Source organism: Mus pahari, chromosome X, assembly GCF_900095145.1.
Source record: "Mus pahari chromosome X, PAHARI_EIJ_v1.1, whole genome shotgun sequence".
Lineage (NCBI taxonomy): Eukaryota > Metazoa > Chordata > Mammalia > Rodentia > Muridae > Mus > Mus pahari.
In genome coordinates, this window is record NC_034613.1 from 91773209 (window position 1) to 91791126 (window position 17918).

Here is a 17918-nt window from a genome sequence, read left to right on the forward strand (position 1 = left end):
AAAAAAAAAAAAAAAAAAGAATAGGTTCCCGTCTTGCTGAGTACAAAAGCTAAAACAAGCACAGCTAAAACATAAAGGCCTGGAGAAAGACATACTGCCTACTATAGTGAAGGTGATTACAGTATTATTTCCAAAGCTGGGCTTACCTGTTAGAAAGGAAGCTTGGGGCTTTTTAAAATTTCAGATCCTACATATTTTCATGCAGGGGCTGGCCCATTGTTGAGCATGCTCAGTTACACAGTACATGCCCGATTGTGTTAGGTAAGGCCATGATTTAAGAAGGAAAGATAATAGACAAAGTGTGTGTCATGCTTAGCCTAAGGTAGTGGAGCACGTGTTCAAAAGGTTAGGACAAGGAATGCTTCTGGCCATGTTCCATTTGTATCTTAAAGTTTTAGCTGAAAAGATAATTGTTTGAAGGTATCTTAATATAAAAGTTTACTCCTGAATGTTCCTGTCCCATGTAGCGGCTCTCAGAAATGCATGTGCAGATTCATTAAGAGCAGCAGCAGCAGCAGCAGCGGCAGCAGCAGCAGCAGCAGCAGCAGTACCAGCACCAGGCAGCACAATGCCACCATTCCTGAAACCGCCCTGTACTTACTGCCTAAGCCCAATGGACACATAGGCCCTGACAACCAGCGGTCTTTTCTCCCACTTCCCCTTTAGCTAGACTGTCTAAAGTACCTTAAAACCTTTTCTTTGCAACATTTAAGACTACCAGAGGTCCTTGCACAGGCTAAGAAAATATACACTTGCATTTGTTTCCTTAATCAGAATGGCATGGGCTTCAGATGACTGACATTAAAAGAGATCTATTTAATAACAAGGAACTGCATTGATACTGGCTACAAGTCATTATATAATGAGAAAGCTAGCCTTTAAAAAGCTATATATTTATAAACTATAATTTGAAAAAAATGTTTTAATTTTATTATTTTATTTTATATGTATGGGTGTTTTGCCTAGATGTAGTTTTATGCCTTTAGAGGGCATTGGAGCCCCTGGAACTGGAGTTAAAAATAAGGCTGTGAACTGCCATGTGGGTGATGGGGATTGAACCAGGGTTTTCTGCAAGTATAGTAAATACTCTTACTAGGCCATCTTTCCAAGCCCAAGCTTTATTTATTTTTATTTTGTATATATGGGTATTTTGCCTACATGTATATCTGTGCACCATGTACATGTGTAGTGCCCATGGAGGCAAGAAGATAATGTTGAGTCTAGATGATGATGGAACTGGAATTACAGATAGTTGTTAGCTGCAATATGGTGTCAGGAATTGAATCCCCGTTCCTTGAAAGAGGTGTCAGTGCTTTTAGGCATCTTTCTAGAACCTGTATGTTGTCTTTTAGGGCAAAGTCTTACTATTGGTCCATGCACTATAGCCCAGGCTGACCTTGAACTCACAATCTTCCTACCTTATCCCCCTGAATACAGGAATAATAGGAGTGCACCATCATGCATAGCTTTTATTTCTCTGCTTTTTCATAGAAAATGTTATATGATATAATCTAAAACCAATATAAATTGTTTTTCCATTTATATTTTGGATCATTTACACTAGTACTCTCTTCTAAAACTTAAAAAAAATGGCTAGTCAATTAGAGTTATCTGAGCCCTAGGAACTTCTGTGCCATGATCGCATTTCAATCTTTGTTTTTTTGAGGCAAGGTTTCTCTGTGTAGCCTTGGCTGTCTTGGAACTCACTCTGTAGACCAGGCTGGCCTTTAACTTGGTGATCTGCCTGCCTTTACCTCCTGAGTGCTGGGATTAAAGGTGTGTACCACCGTTGCCCAGCCATATTTCAAATGTTTATCAAATGTATTGTTATCAGTTACAAAGCTAAAGGAAGAAATAAAAAAATAAGTTTATTAAAATATGCAAAGGGAGTTAGAGAGATGGCATAGTTAAGAACACTGTCTGTTCTTCCAGAATATGTGGGTTTGATGCCCAGAACCTATATGATGGCTAGCAACTATCTGTAACTTGTGTTTTAGGGGATATTAGGGCCTGTTCTGGTTTCTTTTGACACTACATATGCACTTTACACAGACACACATGTAGCCAAAACACCCAGCCACATTTTTTAAAATCTAAAGGAAAAAATTAAACAGAATATTTAACTTTACAATTATCACAGAGGATTTAAAAGGAGATTACCTACTCTAAATTACTTTAGTCAATTGTATTTTTTTGTTGTATGGAACTAAGCTTTGTACTAGAAATAATAATGGTACCTATCTTTTAAGTGTTCGCACATTATTCTGCTGCTATCTCAAAATGAACAGTTCTTGCATTGAGTTAATCACTTCTATTCTAATCTGCTAAGTACCTCTTGTTTCCCTCCTCTCTGATACCATTTAACACCACTGCCATCTGCCCATTGGCCCAAACTAGAAAACTAAAAGTCATCCTGCTCAAGTGTCCTTACCATCTATCTGTATCTGTATCTGCTGAGCATGTCTTAGAACTACCTCTGTTCATCTTTTCCTCATAATTAATTAATTAATTCAGAGGTTGTATTATACTATTCTTGCAATTGGAGTAGCATCCTAGTTGGTATTTCTCCAGCCACCCCATCATCTTCTATACTACTTCTGCAATAATTCTTATCCAAAATACAGATCTCATGCCTTCTTCCTGTGTAACTTTTTCATGGCACTCTATTACCACTAAGATAAAGTACAAACTATTATTGACATAAGACCTCATAATAGAACAATTCTTTCATCCCCAGGCTATCACACTTTTCTACATTTGTGCTTCTGTTTGTCTGCAGTTTCCTCATATGCCATGAATCCATTTGTATTTTAGTATATATTATTTCCTCTAAGGAGCCTTTTTTGAGCTGTAGTCTCAGGGATTAATGGTTAACCACCGTCTCTATATTCTCTGTCCCAGTGTTGATCCATGTGAGTGTGTCATATTCAGCATTGGGTCCTAAGAATCCCATTTCCTAGCACATCTATCAAATACTTGGTAAATATTAACTGTTCTTTGTTTACATTTATTTTATAACTCATTTGTGCTACAAAGAACTTTCTTACTTATAAAAACCCTGGAAGATAATAGGGCATGTCCTTCCCCTACCCCTGTGTTTGTGGGTTGGTACTGGGAAGTATATCCAGGGCCTTGTGAATGGAAAGCATCTATTCTACCACTGAGCTATACTTTCATCCTTTAATAACATTTTAAAAAGATTAAAAAGATTAGACTTCATATTACCTTCTGTTTTATATTTTAAAGGGTTATTTATTTATATACACAGGTGTGAGGGCTCGTGGATCCTCAAAGGCCAGAAGAGAGCTTTTAGTATCTTCATCTATCACCTTCTCACTTTCCCTTTTGAAGGAAATTTCTTTTCTTGCTGGCTGCAAACCTGGCCACCAGAAAGCTCCAACAATCCTCTTGTCTCTGTCCCACTTTGAGTAACAGACATGTGTGAGATGCCTGAAATGTTATGTAGATGCTGGGATATGAACTCATGATTGCACAGCAGATGATCTTAAGTACTGAGCCATTTCTCCAGCCCTATCTTTCATTTTCTATAGTAGTCTCATTTCCTGTATAACCTTTTAAATATGTATAATTGCAGTAATTTATGACAAGATATGTTAGGAAAATGTAGTCTGTATTCACTTGTGAAATTCTAGCGTGTGCTTGTTAGTGCACATACTTCACAGCCTGACTGGTACCACATGGAGCCCACACATTGCTCTTTTCGGAAGACATTTTCAATGAGAGTAACAAAGGAGAAAGCTTCACTGAGAAACCACTACTTTCTAGTGCTGTTATTTATTTCATTCTTGAGTGTTGATTGATATTCTCTCCTTAAAATTCATTTTATTTTTAATTTTTATTTTGTTGAGATTTTGTATATGAGTATGGAATTTATCTCATTTCCATCACTTTCTCTCCCCTCACCATTTCCTCCCATGTCTCCCTACACTTCTCAAATTCATGCCCTCTTCTTTAATTATTATTGCTACATGTTCTCACACACATACATGTTGCATGTAGCTTTAGCTCCAGGAACAGACTGCGCTACCAGCCCCCGCTCAGAATATTGCAATCGCAGATGAAAACCACAGACACATACACTTGTTCAATTTCAACTTGCCTTTTTGGCATAATTGCTGGGCTCTACTTATCACCTGGAGAAGTGTGCCCTTATCAGTACTCTTAGCTCCATACCTCTCCACTGCCCTTAACTTAGTTGCTCAGTTATATCTAGTCCCTGGTCAAGACTCCCAACCTCCCACCTGTAGGAGTGGCCCATGGCCGTTCCATCTTAGATCTCACATGGCTAGTCACCTTTTCTCCTTCAGAAGCATGATGAACTCTCTCTCTCCTCCCTTTGTGTCTGTCTCACTTGCCTGTGGGGACCTGGAAGTCCCATTTATTTCTTTGGCTCAGCAATTGGCTCATGGCTTCTTTACTGATAAATCAAGAACCAATTGGGGAACAGGACCTTAGCATCAGAACCACTCCTACACACACACACACACACACACACACACACACACACACACTTCTTGGTCATTCCATTTAGTGTTCATATGTTTAGGGATGACCACCATCCATAGAGAAGACTGATCCTCCATCTCTCTGCAACAATTAGCTGACTGTATCTCTGCATCTAGGGGTAGGGCCCTGTGAGATTTCTTCCATCTACACTGGTATGTCAACTGGTATTGTTGTTGTGCAGGTCTTGTTTAGGCAACTATCTTGTAGTGGCTTCATGGATGTGGATTCTTTGGCTCTAAAATTTTTACCCACTCATATTCAATGTTCCCTGAGCTTTAGGTATAGGATCTATGTTACAGATGCATCAGTTGTGGGTGAGGACCTCATGGTACTCATTTTGGCCAGTTGTTGATTTCTGTAATCATTCCCATCTGCTGCAGAAAAGAAAATGTCTTTGATGAGACGTGAGAGCTACACCTAGCAGGGAAGGCCAGTGTGTGAACTAAGTTTCTGGAGCTAGGCATTGGAGCGTGAAATGGCTCAGGAGGGCTTGGTTCTTGATAATTGATAGTCTTAATTCCTATGTTGTGCAGCTGAGTTAAACTAACTTCTGAAATTTCTTTCCCAAAGGTTTCACTAGAAGAAAAGTGTGCAACCATTATTTATGACCCTAAACTTCAGACTCCAAAGACCCTCCAAGAAGCTATCGATGACATGGGCTTTGATGCTCTTCTCCACAATGCTAACCCCCTCCCTGTCTTAACCAATACCGTGTTTCTGACTGTCGCTGCTCCATTGGCTCTGCCTTGGGACCATATCCAAAGTACATTGCTCAAGACCAAGGGTGTGACTGGTGTTAAGATTTCCCCGCAGCAAAGAAGTGCCGTAGTCACCATAATCCCATCTGTGGTGAGTGCCAGTCAGATTGTGGAGCTGGTCCCAGACCTCAGTTTGGACATGGGAACTCAGGAGAAAAAGTCAGGAACTTGTGAAGAGCACACCACGCCTCAGGCAGGGGAAGTCATGCTGAAGATGAAAGTGGAAGGGATGACCTGCCATTCATGTACTAGCACCATTGAAGGAAAAGTTGGAAAGCTGCAAGGTGTTCAGCGCATTAAAGGTAATTTTTTTTTTTTGCTCATTTTGTAAAGCTATTCTTTGTTTTGAGCTTTAAACTTTTTGCTTTCTTCCCAAGCATGAGTTTCAGATCTGTGGGCTAGAATTGTTTCCTGCTTCATTGAAGTTAGAGGTGTAGCATATTCCCAGGATTAATGTCTGTGAAGTTAATGATTATAATGAAAGGTTATGAGAGTTGAACTTTAGTTTAGCAGGAAAGGCACTGTGGTAGTGATTTGTGGAGTTTAGGCTTCCTGAACAGCCTGCCTTGGGTATATTTTATCTGTAATAGAAACATGGAGACCATAGGACCATGTTGCTTGTTTCCAAAGTATGTCAATCCCATTTTCTGAAAAGCACAACAATATCTAAGGAAAAGCATTGAGAAGAGTGAGAAAGAGCGATTGACTCTGAAGTGGACCAGGAATAACTAACTTAAATATGCTTCTGTTTCATAATTAGTGTCCCTAGACAACCAAGAAGCTACTATTGTTTTTCAACCTCATCTCATCACAGCAGAGGAAATAAAGAAGCAGATTGAAGCTGTGGGTTTCCCTGCCTTCATAAAAAAGCAGCCAAAGTACCTCAAATTGGGAGCCATTGATGTTGAGCGCCTGAAGAACACACCGGTCAAATCTTCAGAAGGATCTCAGCAAAGGAGCCCATCATATCCCAGCGATTCAACAACCACGTTCATCATAGAGGGCATGCATTGTAAATCATGCGTGTCGAATATTGAAAGTGCTTTATCTACACTCCAGTATGTAAGCAGTATAGTAGTTTCTTTAGAGAATAGGTCAGCCATTGTAAAGTACAATGCAAGCTTAGTCACTCCAGAAATGCTGAGAAAAGCAATAGAGGCCATTTCACCAGGGCAATACAGAGTTAGTATTTCAAGTGAAGTTGAAAGTACCACCAGCTCTCCCTCCAGCTCATCTCTTCAAAAGATGCCTTTGAACATAGTTAGCCAGCCTCTGACCCAAGAAGCTGTGATAAACATTAATGGCATGACTTGTAATTCTTGTGTGCAGTCTATAGAGGGTGTAATATCGAAAAAGCCAGGTGTAAAATCCATCTACGTGTCCCTTGCAAACAGCACCGGGACTATTGAATATGACCCTCTACTAACCTCTCCAGAAACCTTGCGAGAAGCAATTGAAGACATGGGATTTGATGCTGCCTTGCCAGGTAATCATCACTTTTTTTTTGATATCGTTAACATTTTTGTGTTCCTATTTTGATTCTTCATTTGACTTTTAGCAAAAAGAAATGATTCACAGTCAGTGAAATTTCACCTTTTTTGTGATAGGTTTTACTATGTAGCCCTTGCTGACGTAAATCTCACTATATTGACCAGACTGTCCTTGTGCTCTGTCTCTACCCATTTAATGTTGAGATTAAGGGCATGCACTACCATACCTGGCTGAAATTCCACTTCTTACAAAGGAGTCCTATGGCAGTAGTCACGAGTGTGTAAAAAATGCCTAAGGATATCATGAACCTAAAAACTATTTTTTTGTTTGTTTGTTTTTCGAGACAGGGTTTCTCTGTATAGCCTTGGCTGTCCTGGAACTCACTCTGTAGACCAGGCCGGCCTCGAACTCAGAACCTCAAAACTTAAAGGCACAATTGGGCGTGGTAGTGCATGCACTCATGAGAAAGAGGGAGGTGGATCTCTGAGTTTGAGGCCAGCCTGGTCTACAAAGTAAGTTCCAGGTAGCCAGAACTTCACAGAGAAACCCTGTCTTAACAAACAAACAAACTACAAAAACCCCACACTTAAAAGCAGACCAACATGGTGGTTACAGTTTTGTACAATGTACGTGATTGTACATACATTATACATAAAACTATGTGAGAAGGCTAGAGATGGCTTAATGGTTAACAGTATTTGTTATAATTATTCTATTTTGTTATCAGTTATTGAACACTTATTATGCCTCACTGGTTAATTAAACTGTATCATATATATATATATATATATATATATATATATATATATATATATATACATATACACCTAGGTGACAGCGCTATTGATATTTTCATGCACCCACTGAAAGGTATCTCCTGTAGATAAAGAAAGATTCCCTTGATGCCGGTGTGCAAATTGGCAGCATGATAAAGGTAGATAAATACAAGTACAAGAAATGTCTAGTAACTGGTTATTCTGTACTTGGGGTTGGGTTTGGAGATAATGGCTAGAAGAATATGACATAACTAAATTTTTTGTACTCACTTGAGTCAGGTTTTCTTGGGACCCCCCTGAGGTGGGCAGTAAAGAAATTCAAAGTCAGTGTTGGGGATGGGTAATAACAATATATATGTTGCTTTTAGGACCTTGCTGATTTTAAGGAAATGCATTGGCAGGCCTAGAGGTGTGGACTGTGACTTATGACAAGGTGTCAGCTAGAGAATAAATGAAAAGAACCTTTCTCTCTCCAGCAGACTTGACAGAGCCACTGGTAGTGATAGCTCAGCCCTCATTGGAAACACCTCTTTTGCCCTCAAGTAATGAACCAGAAAATGTGATGACATCAGTTCAGAACAAGTGTTACATACAGGTCTCTGGGATGACCTGTGCTTCTTGTGTAGCAAACATTGAACGGAATTTAAGACGAGAAGAAGGTAAGACACCCTTAAGTGTTGTTATTTTTATGTCCCTTATTTCCAGATTCTGTGCCATCTGGGTTTTATGGCCACGCTTAGAAGTCTTTCCAAGGCTTCCCAAAGATCATCCTTGATGAACAATACATCCCCGAATTTCTGGAAGTTTTTATTAGTGTTATTTCTTTTACAATCCCATTTTAGTGCCAATGAAATTTACTGAAAACTTTATAGCATTACTATTATGAGCCATGGCTATAGTAGCCTTTGAGAAACTGAATTTTTTTTGTTAAAGCTGTTTTAAAAAGTGATAATGAATAAGTTAGGTATTGTCTTATCTAGATTAAACAACAGAGCCAAACCATATATTGTCTCCTCTAGTAGTTTGACCTCTGATCTTTCCTTGTAAGATCCAAGTTGCCTAGTATTGTGTATTTTAACTTCAGGTTACAAAATCTTTGAAAATCAACACCACTGTTTTTCTGTAGTTGCTCAAATGTTTTAGTTTATAAATGTATACACATTTTATAGGTATATCAATATAGAATAGTACCTTAGTTAACCGTATAAACATATGATTATGTTTAATGAGACCAAAGTCTTATGTTTGGTACTGATGCTGCCCTAACCCTAGATGACTTGATGATAGGTGTCACTCACAGGGGCTGAATGAGCCAGTAGGGATTAATGTGGGAAGCATAGCCTGACAATTGAGGAAATAAGTTAAAGTATAATTAACATACCATCTTTTATGGTAAGGCCAGAAGATTGCTTTTTATGAAACACAAAGCATATATATGTCTTTGGTTCATTGTGGTGTCTGCATTCAGTTATCTATGCGTTGTTCATTTCAGCCCCTACGTTTCCTGACTGAATATGGAGTCAAGGCTTTGCTTGATTCTCTAAAAAGGAAAAGTGTGGCATAGGCAGACAGATCTATGTGCGTTTGAGGACAGCCTGGTTTGTACTTTTAGTTCCAGGACAGCCAGGGCTACATACTGAGATCCTGTCTTAAAAAAGAAAAAGGAAAGAAGGGAGGGAAGGAGGAGATAAATGAATGTTGCTAAGCAAATGAGCTCAGAGGAAGCTTGCACAGTTCCTGTTTGTCTTGTGAAAAAAGAAATTTCTATATTACCCCCAAAATACTGATTCCAGTTATAATTGTCTTCTCAGGACCTTGTGAAAGCTAAATACATGCCTGGATAGTAAGTGACATTCCTGGCTCCCTTTTTTTTTTTTTTTTTTTTTTGGTTTTTCAAGACAGGGTTTCTCTGTATAGCCCTGGCTGTAGACCAGNCTGGCCTCGAACTCAGAAATCCACCTGCCTCTGCCTCCCAAGTGCTGGGATTAAAGGCATGCACCACCACATCTGGCTACAAGGGCCATTTTAATTCAAACCGCCACAAGAACAGAGTCTAGAACTCCTACCCAACACCAGGACATGGTTGAAATGTCCCATAGATGATGGGCAAAGTATGGTTGGTGGCACCTGCTTTCCCAAGTGCACCACTCTGGTCTGGGGGGACTGATTGGCACCCTAAACCCAGGTGTTCATGAGAAGCACCTGTGCCAGGGGAAGAACTGGGGAAAATGCCAGGTTTTGACCCCATCACATGAGTTTTCTCTGAGGAAGTCTGAGAGGAGTCCAGAACGATCCCGACAACTTCAGTGTGCATCACTCTATGGTAGCAGCTGTGCTCCACACTCTGGGCTGGGCCCAGGAGCCTGCAGAGAGCTCTTGCTCAAGTCTCAGTGAATCACAATCCCTGGTGAATCTGCTAGCAACAAACCTGGAGAAGAACCATGTTTCCAGGGGGAACCCCATCCTGTCTCTCCTGAAGCCCTGGAATCTATGGGAAACAAAGACCCAAATTCTCCCAGCCTCTTAAGCAAGAAACCTATTTATGCCCCACCCTCCTACAGGACAAACCAGTCAAACCTGTGAGTACAGGCTTTATCTGTGTTGCTGCCACACATCATAAAAACACAAAACAGCCGGGTGTGGGAGCTCAGGCACTTAAGGTGGAAGCAGAAAGATTGATGTGAGTTCAAGGCCTTCCCGCCCTTTTAAAAAATATTTTACATTTATTTATTAATTGTGTGTGCGTGTGTGTGTGTGTGTGTGTGTGTGTGTGTATGTATGTATGCATGCCATGTCCTGCATGTGGAGGATACATGACACCTTTCAGGACTGACTTCTCTCTTTCCACTACGAGGGACCCAGGGATTGAACTCGGGTCATCCAGTTTGGCCACAAGAGCTTTGTCTGATGAGTCATCTTGCCAGTCCTCCCTTCCTTTTTGAGACTGGGCATGGATATGTCCAAGTTAGCTTAGAATCAATCTTTCTGTTTTCCAAGTGTTGAGGCTGCAGGTACACACTATCATTGTAGAGTGAAAAGTCTGAGCTCAGGGCTGCTGAGATGGCTCAGTGGTTAAAGAGCATGAATTGCTCTCTCAGTTCAATTCCCAGCAACCACATGGTGACTCACAACCATCCGTGATGGGATCCGACTCCCTCTTCAGGTATTTCTGAAGACAGTGACAGTGTACTCACATACATAAACCAAGTCTTAAAAACTGTCTTAAAAAAAAAAAAGTCTGAGCTCAATTCTGGGTTTTGAAAACCCACCAATCCCTGAACTCAGGACTTGAAATCCCACCAATCCCCACCCTGAAATTCCTTACCCTAGAAAGCTCCTCCCTGAAGAAATCCTATATAAAGGCTGCCTTCCACTCAGTTCTTTGCTGCTTTTCACCTGAGCAGAGGCAGCTGCTCTCTTGTGTTTTCCCCAATTAATCGCTTGTGGGAGGTCTGTAGTTCGGTGTGACTTTGTGGTATTCCTGGGCTCCCAACTACCAGGATACCGTTCCTCCTCAGAGCTGTTTACACATGTATAGGGGAAACCTTCTCCTCAGAGCTGTTTACACGGACAACCAGGCCTCACTTCTTTTTTTTTTTTTTTTTTTTTTTTTTTTTAAGGCAGGGTTTCTCTGTATAGCCCTGGCTGTAGACCAGACTGGCCTCGAACTCAGAAATCCACCTGCCTCTGCCTCCCGAGTGCTGGGATTAAAGGCGTGCCCCACCACGCCCGGCGTCCTGGCTCCCATTTTAACATTTGTTAATTCTCTCAGTTAATTCCCCACTGTCCTTCTTACCACCTCTTATTTAACACTGTTGGCCTTAGCTCGTGTTAAGTATGCTTACACGAGTAATGGGCTTACTTAAAAAGACATTGCCCAAAGGTTCTAAGAGTGGAGCTCTATGACACAGCACAACTAACTGGCAGTATACCATGCCTAGCCTGTGTGAAGTTTGTTTAATTCCCAGTATCACCTCTGAGATGGAAAAGAGCTCTCATTGTGTTTGAAAGGATTTTTTTTAAATTAAAATTATTGCTTTTTGGAATTTGAATGTAATATTCTGTTTTGAGTCAGGCTACTAAGTATATTCAACAGAAGCACACAGATTTATTCTACATCCTCCCCCCCCACTCTGTTTCATTTTGGTTTTTCAAGAGAGGGTTTCTCTGTGTAGCCCTGGCTGTTCTAGAACTCGATCTGTAGACCAGACTATCCTTGAACTCACAAAGATTTACTTGTCTCTGCCTCCTTAGTGCTGGGGGTAAAGCTGTGTGCCACCACACCTGGTCCTACAGGTCTCTTCATACTAACACTTTCTCTGAACTGATCAGACTTCAGAGCCAACCTATGGATTCTTTTTTATTTTTTATTTTCCCATAAATTAACTAATTAATTAATTCAATTTATATCCCTATTACTACTCCCCTCCTGATCTCCCCCTTACAAGTCCCTCCCCCTCTCCTTCTCTGAGAGGCTGGGACCATTCCCCCCACCCCCACCCCACTCCCCACCCCTGTATGTTAGATACTGAACTGCCAACCAAAGAGCTGGACCTAGACCTATGGATTCTTGGCCCTAATTTCTTAGGTATCTTCCAAGTTTCATAGATTCCTAGAGAGCCATTTTTTGCTGTGTGCTATTAATTATCTTCCTGGCAGTCATAGCTATAGCTGGCCTAGAGAAGTAGAAATTATTAACAAAAGTTTGAATCTGAAACAACATTTCTTTCTGAAGTGAACTTATTTACATTATAAAGAAGTTATGTTGCACCTTTTGAGGTTAATATGAGATAGTGAAACTTGAGAATTTTTAAATGACTGTCATTTGATAATACTATGATGTGTATATTGATACAGTTTTAGATTCTTGACTATAATTACAATGACTTCCCAAGTGTATACATTCCTTTCTCTTAGAAAGGGAATTGGTGTTTTGTTTTTGTTTTTTTTTTTCCGACAGGATCTCAGGCTGGCCTAAAATGCTTTATGTAGCCAGAGATAATCATGAACTCCTGATTGTCCTACCATTACCTCCTGAAGGCTAGGGTCACAGGCGTGTACCACTGTGATCTTTTTAATGGGATGCTGGGGATGAAACTCGGGGTCTCGTGTTCTAGGCAAGCAGTCTTCCAAATGAGCTACATCCCAGCCCAGGTTTTATTAGTTTCTAAAAGTGCCTTCTTTCTTCAATATAGAGATTTGTCTCATTGTAATATATAGATCTTATTTGGATCCTACCGGGCGTGGTGGCGCACACCTTTAATCCCAGCACTCGGGAGGCAGAGGCAGGTGGATTTCTGAGTTCGAGGCCAACCTGGTCTACAGAGTGAGTTCCAGGACAGCCAGGGCTACACAGAGAAACCCTGTCTCGAAAAACCAAAAAAAAAAAAGTTTATTTGGATCCTAATTTAGACAGAAAACTGTTAAACTAATAGGTTTAAGAATATGGTTTTAGATGTGAAAATGATGTTTATGTGGTGTGTGATTGAACATCACTCATATTAAGCAAATGTTCTACAATATTGAGTTTATAAGAAGTCTATCTTTTGGAGATGCATATTTAAAAATTTGCACACAAAGTGATAAGATGTTTGGGATTTGCTTCAACATCATCTGGTAGAGGGAAGGGAGTAGAATCAGTAAGAATTTAGATAAATAAGACCCAGTTGCTGTGGCCATTTGGGAGGCAGGAAGGCAGCTTGTATCTAGGAGTTCTTTGTTAGCCTGAGTAACAGCAAGATTCTGTCTCTTAAAAAAATATAAAAAGATGAGCCAAGTATAGTGTTGCATATCTTAAATCCTAGCACCCGGGACACAGAGGCAGGCAGAGTTCTGTGAGTTCTACTTCAAGGCCAGCCTCATTTGCTTAGCAGTTTCCAGGCTAGTTAAGGCTGCATAGTGAGCCCCTGCCTTGAACACAAACAGCTGAGTCAGATGTTGTTGATAATAATTGTTTAAGCTTAGTGGAGGCACGTGAAGATGGTAATATTGCCCCTTTTACATATACATAATTAAAATTTTGTATAATAAGTTTAAGGTACTAAGGCCACTTTTTAAAACAGTTTTTAAATTGTATGGGTTTAAGACTTGTATAAAAAGGTGAGTAGTAACTTTTGGCAACTTCTCTCTTTCATACTTTTGCAGTTAAATGAAAAATATTAAAAGTAATTTTAGCATTATTCTTTTTTGTAAAGCCTATTACCTGCTTTGTTTTTCTTACCAATGCTCCCAGGAATATATTCTGTACTTGTAGCCCTAATGGCTGGCAAGGCGGAAGTCAGATATAACCCAGCTGTTATCCAACCCCGAGTGATAGCAGAGTTTATTCGAGAGCTTGGATTTGGAGCTATGGTGATGGAAAATGCTGGGGAAGGCAACGGCATCTTGGAACTTGTTGTAAGTAGGAACTTTTGTATGTTTACTATACTTCCACCAGAAACTTGGAGAGGCCTTCACAGAAAACCTGGAAAATTGGACACATGAAGGAAACGGGAAGCTAGGACGGAGGCTATGGCTTAATTGGTACTCTTCAAGCATAGAATGGAAGTATTCTCATTTTGAAGACTAAAAAGGGGGTGGGGTTTGCAAGATGGCTCAGCCAGTAAAGGTGCTTGCTATAAGTCTAGGCTTTTGTGACCCACAGGGTGAAGTAGAGACTCACTCTGGAAAGTCATCCTCTGAACACCATATGTAAATACATGAACTAAAAAGAGTGCGGTGTAGTCGTTCATGCTCATAATCTCAGCATTTAGGGGGCAGAGACAGGAGGATTCCTGGGAGTTCGAGGCCATCGTGGAGTACATAGGGAAACACACTCTTAAGGAAAGGGAAGGGAGGGGAATAAAAGACAAAGAAAAAACAACTGTGTGCTGAAGTAACTCCAGTGTAAATAAGAGAAATTGAACCTGATGGGTTTAAAGAAAACAAGAGGACCAAAAAGTAGGGTAGGGAAGCGGGCGTGGATATAAGAAAAGTTGTGGAAGAGAGGGTTAATATGTTCAAATATGTTGTATAAATTCTCAAAGAGCTAATGAGTTAAAAATAAAGTGTATTTTTCTTGAAAAGTCGTTTTCATACTATATATTCTGACTATGGTTTCCCTCCCTCATTTCCTCCCAGAGCCTCGCCACTCTTCCAGCTCTTTTCTGTCTCTTAAGAAAACAGACAGGCACCCAAAGCTCCCTGGTCCCTGCTCTGACAGAGTTTGTTCGATCTGTGCGCCCTTAGGAAGTTGCCTGTGGTTGCACTGAACAGGGAAATCCCCCGTACCTGCACCGGGCACCCGGTCACAGAATCAGTTTCAGAACCTGGCACAGTGCTATGGCAACGAGCCCTGTTCTTGCCTCAGCTCAATACCCTCTGGCACCCACGTGATGACTGAGCCCCCAGTAATTCTCTCCTGCTCTCGGCGGGGGACAGGCACTGGGGGGGGGGGCAGGGAGAGGGAAGAAAACCAACAGGCAAATAGAAAAGATAGACAAACAAGGATAAAGCAAAATGAACAAACTTAACAAAAAAGAAACCAAGAAAGCGCATGAGAAAGGAATACACATGCTCACAGACAGATACACAGACATAGACATAGACACACACACACACACACACACACACACACACACACACACACACACACACACCACAAAATCGGAAACTATAATATACTGGAAAAAAAGCAGTAAGGTTAAAAAAAATGTCCAAGCAGAGCAATATGAAACAACCAATGTCCCAAACTACTTTTGAGTTAATTTTGTGTTGGCCATCTACTGGTAAGCATGGGGTCTGTGCTTAAGTGGGGTCTATATTCAGCAAGATATTTAGAGAAACTATTTTTTCCTTTGTGAATGATTATTAATTGGAGATAGCTTTTTGGTTGGGAATGAGAGCTTGTGGCTACTTCCCTGAAATAATGAAACCATTACTCACTAAAAACCGTTTTCCAGGAAGGAGGATTTTTGCACTCATTGAACTACAGTCAGGGCAGACATTCTTGCATGGGATATTTCCAAGAATTATCTACAGGAGAAATGATAAGTTTTCTAGAATCCAGGCCTGAATGGACTCTTTGTTCTGTGATAGCTAGTGGCTACACAGTTGGTTTTCTCCATGATTCACTCCCGCAGAGCGCAGAGGAAAGGAAGGGAGTGCAGTTGGTAATACATAGCTGGCTGGTTTTTAGCAAGAATCCCCTTACTTGGTTTTGAATAAATGCTTCCTGGAAAAACAAATTGATAAGTCAGTTTTTTTAAAAAAATGTTTTTTCTTTTATGGAGGAATTTGAGAGGTATTTACTTATCATTTTGATTTACTTAAAGTATTTTTATTTACGCATATGTGTGTGAAGAAGATGTCAGATTCCTTGGAGCTGGACTTACAGGCAGTTGTGAGTCAACCCACTTGGTCCCCTGTAAGAACAGCAAGTCCTCTTTAACTCCTGAGCCATCTCTCTAGCCCTTATTTACTTCAAATATTTTAAATGGGCTGGACAGATAAATGGCTTAACAGGTAACTTATGTGCACACTTGTGCTTGAATATATGCCACATATATAGGATGCTCTTGGAAGCCAGAAAAGAATACGTTTTGTGTTTGGCTAGAGAAGCTGCCTCAGTAATCTCAGGAAATAAACTAGAGCAATTAAGGAAGATATCGAACTTCAGCCTCTTGCCCCCCACACACACTCATGCATATGGGTGCACACACATACAAATCCCCACAGATGAATACATATGCATGTACACCATACATGTACACAACAAAAAATAGAATTCTTTTTTCTTTGTTAAATTTTTATCAAGATAAGTTATAACTCATGCACTACATAATCCATTCACTGAAAATATGCCATGCTTTGGATTTTAGTATGTGCCTAGTTTACTCCAGTTATCTTCAGAATCAATTCTGGATCTTTTTCATTATTCTGAGAATCCCCAGCTCCATCAGAAGTGGTGCTTCCTCATAAAGTCAGAATTTTAATAATCATATCAAAAGTATACTTATTGCACAGATAAAACCTTGTAAGGCAATCCTGTGCTTTTAGTTAGAAGTACTAAATTTTCATAGAAGAAAAGGGATAGTTTTAATAATGAAGGCTTTGTTTTTAACAGGTGAGAGGAATGACGTGTGCTTCCTGTGTCCATAAAATTGAATCAACGCTCACAAAACACAAAGGGATCTTCTACTGCTCTGTGGCCCTGGCAACTAACAAAGCACATATTAAATATGATCCAGAAATTATTGGTCCCAGAGATATTATCCATACCATCGGAGTAAGTCTTGACTTTGCTCTTCTGTTTCACCTTTCCAGTCAACCACCTTCTGGAATCACATCTGGTTTACATTAGATACAGACAATGAAAAGGCTGTAACCCCTTTGACTAGTCCACATAAAAACATTAGTGTGTGTCTGCTTTTGTTACACCCAACCCCCATGGCCTTCATCAGGAAACTTAGATGCATATTTGTGCTATTAAATCATGAGCAGACCTAAGCTGGAACTATTAATTACTTATTTAGGAAATGGATATAAAGTGTAATTTATAAGAAAGATTCAAGCTAATCACTATAAAATTAAAGTATCATGCTAGATGTGTTATGGTTTGTTAAAGCAAAGCAGAACAAAAGAAAACAAATACTTTCAAGTTAAATGTAACCTTTTTCTTTCTAAAGATTTATTTATTTATTTTACGTATATAAGTACACTGTAGCTATCTTCAGACCCACCAGAAGGGGGCATGAGATTCTGAGTTCTTCCGTGTATCTTAAGCAGTAATATATATGTATTTTATATTTATATTATGCATATTTGTATTATACACTTTCAGTGTGCTATGAAATTGATGTTCTGATGCGCGACAGTCTATTATAGTTCAGGTAGCATACTATTAGTTTAGGCAGCTATACCATTGATATCTGTGAAGCTGCTACTACTGAGTATCTATCCTAGTCATCCTCAGCAGGTACAGAGCTATGTTGCCAAGCTTCAGTTTTAGGTTCTCAGAGCAGGGCTGCCATCTTACTTCAGAGGTGAAACAACTTGAGAAGCTATTTGTTGATTCCATGAGACTTGATGCCGATGACTTTCCCCATGTTACATTGTCAACAACTAGAAGATGGCAGCTATTTCCCTAGCAGTTGAGACTGGTCTTGTCTTGTCTTGTCTTGTCTTTTCTTTTCTTTTCTTTTCTTTTCTTTTCTTTTCTTTTCTTTTCTTTTCTGCTGCTTTTTTTCCTTTTTTATTAGGTATTTACTTCATTTACATTTTAAATCTATCCCCAAAGTCCCCTTTACCCTCCCAGCTCCACTCCCCTACCCACCCATTCCCACTACTTGGCCCTGGTGTTCCCCTGTACTGGGACATATAAAGTTTG

The 17918-nt window shown here is 40.0% G+C and overlaps 1 protein-coding gene across 3 annotated transcripts in view; it reads left to right on the forward strand.

Annotated features, from left to right (window-relative positions):
* The window catches only part of Atp7a (ATPase copper transporting alpha), a 104398-nt gene that overhangs the window by 53761 nt on the left and 32719 nt on the right, over positions 1-17918 (forward strand). For 2 of the 3 annotated variants that reach the window (XM_021187687.2, XM_029534147.1), the window contains exons 3-7: positions 5098-5587; positions 6046-6771; positions 8029-8211; positions 13785-13948; positions 16656-16817. In XM_021187687.2, coding sequence (XP_021043346.1) covers positions 5098-5587; positions 6046-6771; positions 8029-8211; positions 13785-13948; positions 16656-16817 — 1725 coding nt within the window. The remainder of the gene's footprint in view (positions 1-5097; positions 5588-6045; positions 6772-8028; positions 8212-13784; positions 13949-16655; positions 16818-17918) is intronic. The other variant, XM_029534148.1, reaches the window with a different exon arrangement.